At 39.8% G+C, this 13,359-nt stretch overlaps 1 protein-coding gene across 3 annotated transcripts; it reads right to left on the bottom strand.

Annotated features, from left to right (window-relative positions):
- Positions 1 to 455: 455 nt before the first annotated feature.
- Positions 456 to 10,419, bottom strand: LOC148031186 (uncharacterized). Of its 3 annotated transcripts, none has more exons than XM_087684718.1 (7): positions 9,231 to 10,419; positions 8,559 to 8,860; positions 8,133 to 8,341; positions 7,652 to 7,853; positions 2,921 to 2,991; positions 2,439 to 2,574; positions 456 to 1,176 (listed from the first exon to the last, which is right to left on the bottom strand). In XM_087684718.1, the coding sequence occupies exons 1-7, from the start codon at positions 9,802 to 9,804 to the stop codon at positions 718 to 720; spliced, it is 1,953 nt and encodes a 650-aa protein (XP_087540844.1). In that variant the 5' UTR covers positions 9,805 to 10,419; the 3' UTR covers positions 456 to 717. The 3 variants fall into 3 exon arrangements, with proteins under 3 accessions (XP_087540844.1, XP_087540843.1, XP_087540845.1); XM_087684717.1 differs by having other exon boundaries at positions 2,154 to 2,574; positions 9,231 to 10,417; XM_087684719.1 differs by lacking the exons at positions 2,439 to 2,574; positions 2,921 to 2,991 and having other exon boundaries at positions 9,231 to 10,418.
- Positions 10,420 to 13,359: the final 2,940 nt, after the last annotated feature.

The raw sequence follows: 13,359 nt of genomic DNA, 5'->3' as shown, positions 1-13,359 counted from the left end.
ATGACATTGGTGGAAGATTTCTACATGATTGCAATCTTAATGAGAGATAGCAACAAATGGGTTGAAAGATCAATACCTAGATTTGGCGAGTGGATAACATTGCTTGCACACATGTCCCTTTTTTTAATCCTAAATAGTTCATACATTGTCTTATTCGGGTCGTCTTTGATGTAGTATTAATATTAAATATGAACTGTTTAATATTACTACCTTGCTAGGATGCCTTCTCATCTTAAACATGATGAGTTATGTCAAGGTGCTTAATGCAAGGGAAGACATTTCAATGTGCCATGAGAAAAGGGATCTCAACTTATACCCTCTATGTTGAATATGCCATTTTCTTTTGGTTGGGCATAGTGCTAGGAATTGTTTGTCTAAGACCAAGCAAGAACATTAAGGATGGAGATATGCAAATTCATCTTTTTAAAGTTGTGTTTAATTAACTATAAGAGCCCTTTAATAAAACGTAAATCATTATTAATCTTGAGAATGGAAAGTCCATGTAAAGATAAACATTAAGGGCATAGTCCCTAATTGCTAAACCTCCTTAGTAGAATCAAAATCCACACAATCCTCAGCTTTTGGGATTTTCGTGGAATGTATTGGAGCCACGAGGCATTACAATTTTTGTTACTCTATGATGGATAGATATAGCTCAAGTTGTCAACGTTACAGGTACGCCACAGAGAGAGAGAGAGAGAGAGAGAGAGAGAGATTTTAGCAGACGCGAAAGAGGGGGGCAGACACGCCAACCGGGATGTCTTGGTGGGGTGCTATGACGTCCTGCATGGACGAGCTGGCGGCTGAGGGCAGCTTATGGACCAGCGCCTTGGCCAGCTTCAGCCAGCGGCTGAATCTCTGCCGTCGGGTAACCCTCCCATCGGACGGCCAATCGGCGGCAGCTTCAGGGACAGCGCCGCCTCCCGCCGGCCACTCGCTGTAAATCTCGTCGTCACGATACTGGCTCGGGTGGCAGAGAAGGAGGTCCTGGATGCGCGATGTGGCGGGCGACCATTGGCCGGTGTGCCAGTCAAGGTCGTAGAGGCGCGCGGCCAGGAAGCGGTGGGCGTGTCGGGCCAGAAAGTCGATGGAGGAGAGCAGGTAGTCGGCCTCCTCCTCGGCCATGTCGTAGGAGAAGCTCACCCTTGTCCAGCCTGGCTTCATCGCTTCGTACCCCTACCCACATCAATCAACATATTTTCCACACACCTCAGCCACTTGTTAGAAGAAAGAAAGCAAAAAAATAAAACCAACACTAGATTCATTAACTTCCTTTAAAATGCCTCATAGGCATACAAACCAGCACCTTGCATCATCAAATATCCAAATGTTATTCACTTCACGCACTACTAAAAGAGAAAACTTGCTGATGAGGTTGTGGCTCATGTGGTTTGAGCATGTGGGTGTGCACGTGGGGCCTATGAGTTCAAACCTTGGATACACCCTTGGGTGTAATATAAAAAATAGACCAATGTTTTCTCAAATAAGACAATCATTTGGCGAGCAAGAAATTGGGGCACCGATAATTCCCAGAACTATTGCCAAGTCATCTACTTGCCAATGGTCAATTAGCCCTTTACATCCTCCACTTACTTGGAAAATTGACAATTAGCCCTAGATTACATCCTCCACTTACTTAGAAAATTGACAATTAGCCCTAGAAAGCACTTGCAATGAAAGTACTAGCATCAACAAACCCTAACTATTGCAACAACTTAATAAGTGATGCACTCAAAATAACACACATCAACATGTAAGTGTGCACACATGCATACACATGTGCACGGCGCGCGCGCGCACGCACACACACACACACACACACATATTTCCATTTGCCCTTATTGACAATATCCTACAAAGTGTCGTGAAATGGAAGTTTGTGATGAATGTGATGCACACAACAATTGTCGTATGTTGAACCTCATGAAGAGATCTAACCGAATGTTATGATGAATGGACAAGAAAAAAGTAAAAATGTGTAGCACCTACAATATCATGTATGACATTCACATGCTACAATTTGTCAGCAATAAGATTTAGGTGAACAAGTCATACCTAACACATAACACTCATCATACTTACAAAATAGGCTTAACCCAAACATACTTAAATTACAACAATAGTTCAAACATGTGAAAGAGTTTAAAAATTACCTTCTCAATGGCACTCCTTATGGCAAGTGATTGCTCTCTTCCTATGCCTAAAAGTGTGTGCCCATATGGACCAGCACATGCACACCCCCCTCGTGCTTGTATGCCAAATAAATCATTGAGCAACCGAACAATAAATCGTCCATGCAATGGTAATGTACTCTCATCACGTATAGATGTTTGAATGCAATTTAATTGTCTCTTGGCCCAATTGTGGAGTAGAGACTTGGTGTTGTCATCATCAATCATAGGTTTCACAATGAAAGATAGAATTGGTAGTCTCTTAACTGTCTTAGGGCCTAATATCTCAATATTAGGATTGGTAGATAACTTGCTTATGGCTTTTTGAATGAAGTAAGACTCTTGAGACCCAATAAGCTCAGTTCCCATCAATCCATCCTTCACCCAAAATGCCAAAGCGCACCTATAGAAAATAAAAATAAATGTGACATTATTAGTGAGATGTAAGCATTTGACCAATTTTTTCTTTGGAAAGAACCCATGATAAAGAATTCTAGTTAGGTATAAAATATTAAAGAAACATAATGCAAAGCAATGAGAGGAAAGGCTCCAATATAGGTGCCCTCACAAATTTAAACTTCAAACATGTACATCATTAAAGTTCAACCAGATAAGTTTTGGATTAGTCCAAAATCTTTATTGAACATTCACCAACGTAAGTGGCAAAGCTCTAGCACATGGGCTATATCAAACCATTAAGATTCAAGAAAATAGACTATGGCCTATTCAAGTTTTTCACCTCAACTTACCTTATTTTCTGCACAATTGGTGGTGTGCCAGCATCCTCTCTATGTTCAACTCTCGTATGGTACAAAGTATCCTAATGTCAAAAATGTAAATGGTTAAGTGTGCATGCATCTTGAGACATATCCATGACATAAGGCTTTTTGCATCTCAATTAAGAAAAAATAGTCAAACTACGTGCATGATTCTTCCACAATTTTTCTAGAATGAAAAATGTATTATGGAGACACCTACAACATAAAAAGATGGGATTTGAAATGCCAAAAAGTATGGACATCATAAAATAGTGGGACTTGAAATATCAAAAGCCAAATACCCTACAAGCTGGCCCTTTGCAAAAGTCAATAGGCCACCTTAATTAATGGGCACTTTGAGATTATTTCAACAACAATGACTTTAAAGGCATAGGGTAATCTTGATTGCAAAATGCCCATCACCATGTTATGAAACAACATATGGTATCATCTAAGTAAAAAGTGTTTAATCTTGAAAGCCAAAATTTTTGTTGACAAGAAACCTAGCACATTTTTAAATTTCATGTGGAAGAAGACTTTCTCCATGTGTAAGAAGGAAGATCTTAGCAAAATAGAGCTAACACAAGAAGATGGAAATTCATGACATCTTTGCAAATGGCATAAGGACTATCAAACTAACAAACTTTTGAGTCTTACAAAATTTTGTAACTCCCAAAAACTCTATCTCTAACATAGACTCAAGTTTCCTCATGATTAATCTTTGTAATTCTTGGTTATGTGCTTCCTGTTGTCACCTTCCCATGGTGTTCAAAAACATAGTTCTCACCACTTGAAATCCTAAAATTTTGTATATCCTCTCACATGATCCCAAATATGAAAGCCTCAAATGATCTATCTAATCTAGCTCAAATTTTCTTCTCCCATAACGTAGCAACTTTTGGTAGCAATTCTAGCGCAAGCACCATAACATTTGTACTTCTCTACAAGAGCATTTACTATGTCCTAAGCCATTTTTCACCTACAAGTATTTCTTTTAGTAGAAGATTTGTGCCTCAAAGTCCTTAATTCCACAACGAATCAAATTTTCTTCATAAGGGACTCCCTAATTTTTTTGTAGCCTTGAAGATAAGTTATGATGTGAGTTAGATTTCCACTAAAAAAATTCATATGGAGTGTCTAAGTAGCTATCTAAATTGTCCAAGATCTCTCATTCAGTATTTAACAATTTGCTATAATCAATGTAGTATTGTAGTTATTCGCCTAATGATGTCCCCTATTAATATCTAATGTGGAAGGACCTAAATCTCATTCAATTTTTAAAGGGTGAAAATTCCATTATTCTCTTACATGGATTCACCAATCTTAGTAATAGGAGGTTTCAATAGCTATGGCCTTTTTTTCTAGTTTACTACAATAATAGGTGTTTGAGATAAGTCAAAATGTATTTTCTTTCTTTGAAACCCTCTAATCATCCTACTACCAACCCCTTACAATGTTGTAATACTCAAGCCAACAAGTTCCAAAAATTTCAACAAAACTTGGTTTTATATGTAAAATAAATATTCAAAATACTAATCTTAGGAGAAGAAATTGTAAAGCAAAAAGAATCATAGAATGTGGCCTAATATAGTTCTTTGTGTGTGTACACACACACATACATGTATGTATGTATATGTGCATGTGCACACACACACACGCACACACACACATGTATGTATATGTGCACACATACACACACACACCATGTATGTGTACATGGTGCACAAACACACACATGTATGTATGCATACACGCACGCATGCACACACACACACACACCATGTCAAATGGTTGTGTGCGTGCGTGCGTGCGTGCGTGTGTGTGTGTGTGTGTGTGTGTGTGTGTGTGTGTGTGAGTGAGTGATACATCTAGCTAAACTTGGCTTGCCATTGTAGCTTCTTTTGTAACCCCAGTACTCGTCATTCCATTTGTAGTGATTGTGTCGGTAGCGTTATTGGAAACTCCTACCTCCACAACCTTTGTAACTTTCCTCTTCAGAGCCATGGTATTTAAGCGCGAGATTGAAAAGGGGATTTTTGGCAAAGGAGCTTGGGGATAATTAGATTGACAGAATTTTGATTGATGGGGGAAGGAAATCACCAAGAATTTAGAAAAATTGAGAAGATTCTTGATTCCAACAAGAAATAGAATAGAAGGGATGGATAATTTGATTCTAAGAGTTCGGGGAATATCGTTCTTGTCTTCGTGAAGAGGGTTCCCGTCCTCACACTTCTTTTTCCCCACTTCCTCTCGCTCTATACTCTTGAGAAGAGCCTCTCCTCTCTTTTTCAGACTGCCCTACACCGAACCCCACTATAAAGTTGCATTCTACTCACTTTCCCACTAACAAAAAAATGGAACCTTGAATCCTACATTAGCCCTCCCCATAAAGTTTGGTGAATATAATCCATTTTTGTTAGGTCTTCTGTGCTTATCTTTGTCAAAGAAGCCCATACTTTTGTCAAAAAAACCCTTGTTTTTGTCAAATAAACACTTCATTTATTTTGTTAGGTTTTGTGCTTATTTTTGTCAAAAAATCCCTCTATGTGTGTGTGCGTACGTGCGTGCGCGTGTCATAAATCTAGCTAAACTTGGCTTACCATCCTTTGAAATTGAATACACCGAACCCCGCTATAAAGTTGCATTCTACTCACTTTCCTACTAACAAAAAGATGGAACCTTGAATTGTACATTAACCCTCCCCACAAAAATTGGTGAATGTAATCCATTTTTGTTGGTCTTATGTGCTTATCTTTGTCAAAGAAGCCCAAACTTTTGTCAAATAAACCCTTAATTTTGTTACATTTTATGTGCTTAGAGAATTTGAGGTCTATTATCAAGAAATTTTGAAACTTTGTAAAGAAAACTTCTAAAATTTTCCAAAGGTGATTTGAGGTCTGTTATCAAGAAATTTTGAAACTTTGTAAAGAAAACTTCTAAATTTTTCCAAAGATGATGGCCTAGAAACTAATGGTTAGACTCATAATCATGAGATTGTGGATTCAAGTCTCGCCAAGTTCATCACTTAGTTGGACACCTATGCTTAGATGGTGTGCTTATGTAAATCGAGGCTATTGTCCATTACAACACAATTGATTCTCCTCCTTTATAGGGTCATTGAGGAGGGTCTCAATTTGATTGAACTCTTTTACTCATCTGGGCTTTTTATATCATTTAGAAGAAGGGTCCCAAATTGATTGGGCTTTTTTACTCATTTGCCTTGCAAGCTATCTAATGTGTTCATGAGAAACATGCCCATGTTTCTCTTCCATGCTCTATCCGGTAATATTTTGTGAAATTAAATTTGTAGCTTCAAGTTTGAGGTTTTTGCATCAATCGTCAAAAGTGTTTTCCATGTAAAACTAGCCACAAATCGCAATGCTCATGTGTTGCAAATACGAAAAGATAAAGTGAAAAGGTGAATGAAGTATATGATAAAAAAAGGCCTTAAATAAATGAGAAGTGGATAAAGTGAGAGCCAAAGATTAACTGTGGTCTTCGGAGCCAAGCCTTGGTTGTGAAGACTACATAACCCTTCTCAATAGATTGTACTTTGTAGAGATGGGTGTAAATTTCCTACAAGAGGAGTTAGAGTTTTAATTTGTCAATAGAATATTATGAAAAGTTAGTTTATGTTTCCCAGTTGCGAAGAAAAAATAAGGTTGCCCTTCAAACCAAGGGCTAGTAATATATAATTACTAAATAGTACTACAATGTGGATGTTCAATAAGTGATGTATAACATTTTATCTTTATGTGGCCCATAGTGCTGACAAATTGTACTTAAAGAGACTTTAAGAAGTCATTGACTCACTAAACTATACATTTCTTACAAGGCGCCCTTTGCTATGTGACAAAAGGAAGATAGCCTTTTGGCTCCAATGACTTTGTGGAAAGATATAGGTTATCTAAATGGGTCAAGAAGTAGTTTCCTATTTGAACTTGTCTATTCAAGTAAGTCACATGATATTTTAATTGAAAGTGTCTATCCAAGTTATCACACGATATCTTAAGATAGTCAAACTATATACCTCATATTTGCCTAAAATTTCTATAAGTCAAACTTAGTTATAAATGAGAGGTTCACTGAGTGGAAAAGAGGAGTCCATAAAGTGACACTCAAGGATGTATTGAGGTGAAATTTTTTAGAATCCAAAATATCAAATAGTATGGATATCATAATTGCCTTATTGATATTTGACTTATATTTGACAAATGGCTAAAAATGATGCATCTTTTGTGCAAAAGTGTCACTAAATTGGGGTAGGGTTCACTTTCCTTTTGGGAGTGCCAATTTATTAGACCCTTTACCCCTATCTCTTGCTATTGCTTGAGTGAGGAGTTTTGCAAACACGCACACATTTGCTACAATTTGTGAAAGTGATTTCTCAACTAATCACACAGCGAATTAGCTTTGGGGATTTCCTATTGGAGATAAACCCAAAAATCCTAGCTTATCAAGAAAATTTGTGAGATAGTGTAATGTGTAGATGAAGAAGTAGTTGTAAGGTATACACACTCATGCTATTGGTAAGGCCATACATGAAGTATATAATGTGTAGATGAAGTAGTTGTAGGTGGGCGTAATCGGTTTGTCGCTTCGGATTGGACCATTGAATGCTCAAAATATAGAGAGGTAGATTATAGATATATCTTGGGATCGTTCCTACCACGTAGAAGGCGACATTTTCAGTTTGGAAGATTATTTATAATCAATAATTACCTGCTCGTTAAAGCCGTTGACGTAGTCGACAGTCCCACCGCCACACGTGGAAGGCGCCGATTCGTGCAACATGTAGAGGCTCCGCTTCATCAGCAACAGCCCGGGCGTGCCGGGGCCTCCCAAGAGCTTGTGCGGGCTGACGACCAGCGCGTCGCACCCGTCTTCATCGCCAGACCGCATGTCTATCTCCACATGAGGCGCACTGCAATATGCCATCGATATATGTATATGTAAGTATGGCAGGTTACTGCGACAATCCCACTGATGATCCGCGTTACATAATGAGAATATGATATGATGACAACGATGAGTTATGTCTTCACCTAATGCGATGATAACGTTGAATTATATCTTTACGTAATGTGATTGATGTTTACGGTTAGGTGTATCTTTCGGTTATTTAGATGATTAATATGATGAATCGTATACAGCCAGATTAATCATTATGTCGATGATAGTGATGATGCTTAAGTGCAGCTACCTTGCCGCAAAATCGAAGCATGCGAAGGCCCCGTGCTTGTGCAGGAGGCGGGCTATGGCGCGTGTGTCGGTGACGAGGCCTGTCACGTTGCTGCAGGCCGAGAAGCTCCCCAGTTTGAGGCGCCTGCGGGAGTAGAGAGGCGACTGCAAGGCAGCCTCCAGAGCAGCCATGTCGATGCAGCCATCTTCGCCTGCAGGTATCTCCACGACCTGCTCATCAACCCAACATATCACACGAGCATCATTAATAACCATGATTTCAGTAATTAGGTGTGTATCATCTTTCATGTTCTCGTAAACAGTATCTAATCAGTCATACGCGTAACGCATCATATGGACGCGTCACGGCCTTGTATTCTCGATCAGAAATGGAGCACATGAATTAGATGTTTGTCATTTCCCATTAATTGTAGGTGCAAAACCTTACATCTACCAAGCTCTGGCGCCACGACAGGAGATTGGAGTGATGCTCGTAGGGACCTGTGAACACGACCCATCTGTCTTCTTCTCTGATCAAGCTGCTGTGGCGGATGCTGGTGCGGAGTGTCGACGGGACAGCGATCCCCATCACTTCCTGCAGACGTTTGATGGCTGCTGTGCATCCCGAACCGCAGAACAATAGCGCATCCTGGTCGCCTGCCCCTAGCCTCCTTTTAATGTACTCCTCGCTCTCTCGCACCATCCTACTCGTCTTCCTCCCAACAAAGCTATCCTCTGTGTGCGTATTGCCTGCATCATCAGATCATCAGAAAACACAGTCAACGATCGAGAAATCCAAGCAAACTGACGGCCAGACAAGCAAACTAGTAGCTTCGTGGGTTGGTATTGTCGTTGATACTGGTCATTAATCCGTGAAACAACCGTAATGTAAACGGTAAACACACCATATGACTGCTATTGAACAGAGAAGATGATTAATCATGAGGTGATCATATTTAGCAATCAGTCACCGACATTGATCACAATAGGTTGAATAAGCATGCCGCATGACTGGCCATCAAAAAATCACATTTAACACTCAACGATTGTAAGGCTAGACGCATTATCATGGTACTAATTTGATGCGTAGAGCAAGGCAGATGATGGATTTGTGAATTACCATAATATGGTAGCACATGCCGTATGATGAAGTTCTCAATGAACAACAGGGGCCTCCCCGAGGCTGTGTGGTCTGCATACAGCACCCTGCGCAACCCAAAGGGAGTCTCAAATTCTAGGTCGTGCCCAATCACCTGCGATCGCAGCCACCGGATTTTGTCGTCAACGGTCCAGATCGACGACAGGCTGTGGGTGCGGAGCAAGGAAGACAGTGCATCCTCGTGGTTTCTGAGGGAGACAAATACATCGAGCTCGTATGGCCGTGTGATGAGTAATTCTGCCGGGCGGCTTGCAGTGCAATCACGACGAGCAACAGCATTGCTAGCATTATTTAAACTCGGATCTGCTGCAGATCGACTACCCCGGGTGATGCGCAAATCTTGCTGCGCAGGAGTAGTTCTGGCTTGGTCCGCACTGCAGGGAAATATTTCCTGATCGGTGGATTTTCCCTGGTCCGTAGTTTCTGATGCAGTGACGACCGATAATGTCTGCAGCTGTGCCTTGACCGACTTCTTCGCCCCTCGTCCCGACCATGGACGTCCATGCAGCACATATCCGTTCACTCGAAGGACCATGTTCCTATTCCAAGCCTTGTAACTAGTAGATGAGTGAAAGATCGAGGACTTCTTGCACCACTGATTCTATGAGAAAATATGGAAAATGAAAATGCAAATGCAAACGCGAAGATAAAAAGGGGGTTGAGCGGTCCGAGTCACTGAGAGACTGGGAATGTGATTTGCTGTTATGATATTAGCGGTCGAATGGAGTGATGTTATGAGTGGATTGATTGAATCTATATCTAATTGCTGTTTGATATCCGTGTATAATTGATTGCTGATGTTGGATCTGAGTAGGATACACCTACGGTCCTACACAGAACAGGCCACTAGCCAGTACCTAGTCCACACGTCGATTGTAGATTGGTGGCGGGCAAGTGGCTGTAGTGCTGGAATGAGAATACATTCAATCGATTTGCCAGAGTAAATTCTCGCCCACATAATCTTTCCAATGGTCCATTGGCCGTCTTGCTTCCAGCCTCCAAGAGTGGACAGCGCACACAGTCGACTGGCAACGAATAGGTTGGGACTTGTGATGATGATCGCTGAGATGGAAAAGATCCCTATCAGCATTCAAGAACTATACGACATGGGTATGAATGCTTGCACCGGCGAAGGACGGTCGTCGACTCGTCGGTCCCTGAGATATTACAAACTCACCCGCCGCGCTCTGCCGAAACTGGTAACTCTTTGGGCTGTGTAATAATATAGTTATTAAAACTCTGAAAGCCAACAGGATATTAGCAGGCGGAGCGGTGGGACTTACAAAGTCACCCGCCGCGCTCTGCCGAAACTGTAACTCTTTGGGGTGTGTAATAATATAGTTATAAGCTTCTGTACAAGGAAGCTTCCTTATTAGCCTTATACAAAAAGGAGTATTAGCCTTATACAAAAAGGAGACGACGGGCATCCTTTTATTAATACAATCGCGCATCCTTCAAAAACAATTCAAAAAAACCAAAACTCTTCATGCATCCTTCAAAGAAAAAATAAACCTTTTAATTCAAATACACTAGTAAATATTTATTCTTTTAAAAAAATATTATTGCCTTTCTTTTCAAAAAAACAAAATTTACAAATCCTCTAAAAAAAACAACTAATTCCTCAATGCTGATAGCTAAAAACTAGTGACTGAATCATATGCTAATAAAACTTGTGCTCAATCTTTATAAAGTACAAGTCTATATGTAGTCATACATGACATATACAAGGAGGAACTTCTCCAAAAAAAAACAACTAATTTCCCAAATTTGTTGATAGCTAAAAACTAGTTACTGAATCATATGCTAATAAAACTTGTGCTCAATCTTTATAAAGTACAAGTCTATATGTAGTCATGCATGACATATACAAGGAGGAACTTCTCCAAAAAAACAACTAATTCCTCAAATTTGCTGATAGCTAAAAACTAGTTACTGAATCATATACTAATAAAACTTGTGCTCAATCTTTGTAAAGTACAAGTCTATATGTAGTCATGCATGACATATACGAGGAGGAACTTTGTAAAGTATTGACTTGGTAAATGCAATCTAGTGCGCAAATCAGATGCTATATGTGCGCAATGAACACCGGAAGGTCCGCAAGAACAAAGAACTCTACAAAAGCTCATAAAGCAAGAAGAAAGGTTTCACGACATGAGACAAAAAAGACAAATTGGATGCAATCTCCCCCCATGCCTTGTGTGAGCGCTTCACAAGGCATGTATTTATAAATTGATTAATCTCCAAGCTCTAAAATAACCCAATTTACAATTAGTATGCTTTTGGCTTTTGTGTTTGCTTTTGCCTAAATAAATAATAAAGCGTTTGGGCGTCCAAAAAGTCGGGCTATATCCAAATACAATGTCTAATAATGAAATATTTAAACCGAGCACCTATACGCATACAAATTAATAAATGTTTGTCAAGTGCTTTTAAAATAAATAAGCGCACCTAAATAAATATTAGCACCACGTATTTAGTGTTGGAGGTAAAGGCACCTCTGCCTAACCGCCTGTGTATTACTACACTGATAGTACTCGCCACTGCACACTATAGGTGTCGGTCACCCATCACCGTCACTTTATTATTTATTCTTTTAGTGACAATTTGAATAAAGGAAGGCCCGGTCACACATTGTGACTGTTGGAGTTTCCATTTGTGTCTCTCTCTCTTCTTGCTCTTGCTCTTTGCCATTGCTCACTTCCAAGCAAGCTTCAATCACCTTTCAATTGGTATCAGAGCTTTGGATTAGAGCTTGATCATGGAGCTTTGCCCAACATTACTTCAGCCCGGATTGAAGACCTAGAGCTTGGAGCTTCAATGCCAGCCATGGCTTCTTTCCCCCGAGATAAGATTTCATCTCCTGTCTCTCCTCGGCCCTCATAGGCTCTTTGCAGGTATTCCTTGGCTTCATTGGGCACCTTGTATGTCCCTATTTTCCCTCTTATCCTTAGCATAACCAGCAGGTCCCACAGTCAACTCACGTTTTCTTTGCGCATGTTTTAAAATCTGGCTCAAAAATCCCAGTTTTTCTCATATCTCGGGCATCCGAAACTTGATTTAGGCAAGGTAAGAGTCTAACTTCGGGTTTTGGTACACTTCGGATAATAGGCATCATTTAATTCAAAAATAGAGTTGGAGAATTCAAATAGATAGTTTGATTGAAAAGGCATTAATCCGAGAAAATCACAAAAAAATATTTGTCTAGCACTTTGTTGATTTTTTTGTACATTTGGAGGTTTGAAATAAAGAAGAGGGTGGGAACAACCTCTTGGGAAATCCAAGAAATCACTGGATGGAAATATTTCATGAACCGGTTTACCAGGGGGGGTAAAGAGTAAAGATCAATGGAGGAAGGTGAAGGGAAAATGTGTAATGTGAAAAGAAAAGACATGAAATAGATTTGGAGCCATCCAAAGGGCATGTGAGGCTCATATGTCATAGCTTTGGAGCCTTATAATAAATTAAACAAATGGGACCCTTCTTGGAAGCATTAGTGGAAGAAAAATCAGGCATATGATTTTGTAAGATTTTTTTAAAAATACTTCCACTCCGATCCAAAAAAACTTTTCAACATGAAAGTTGTAGTGCGTGAGCTGAAGTCTTGGTTGGTATTTTTTTATAATTTTTTTGAGCTACGAGCCGGGAGATATGGCCAAAATGGTGGATGCCAACTTTTTCCAACTGCAGTAAAGACCACCTCCCAATTTTATACACACCCACACTTTCTTCCCCACACTTAACACTTCCATAAAACATCATTCATTAGACTCCCAACCCTTTCCCCTCTCTTCTCCTCTCTCTCAAGCTAATAAACAATTAGAATTTCCCTCCTAAATCACCCTCAAATCATCCTTAATTGTAGTAGTAATGTATGATTTCTCACTACTCTCTCTCCATTATTTCTAGATATGATCTTATTTTATGAAGATTTTCTATATTTTTTTATAGGAGAGCTGTTGGACTCAAGCTATGGAGGGGAGAATTTAGACAAATCACCTATGGTGGAACTTGATTAAGTACAAAATTGGTTAACAAAACATCTAGATGGAGCTTCCACATTGGTGGAACCGCCTTAATGTAGCTTTGG

The sequence above is a fragment of the Lygodium microphyllum genome, chromosome 9 (genome assembly GCF_053477565.2).
Source record: "Lygodium microphyllum isolate KBCC chromosome 9, Lygodium_microphyllum_v1.1.10, whole genome shotgun sequence".
NCBI classification, from domain to species: Eukaryota; Viridiplantae; Streptophyta; class Polypodiopsida; order Schizaeales; family Lygodiaceae; genus Lygodium; species Lygodium microphyllum.
Note: the sequence above shows the minus strand (reverse complement) of the source record. Positions and strands in the feature narration are given on the sequence as shown.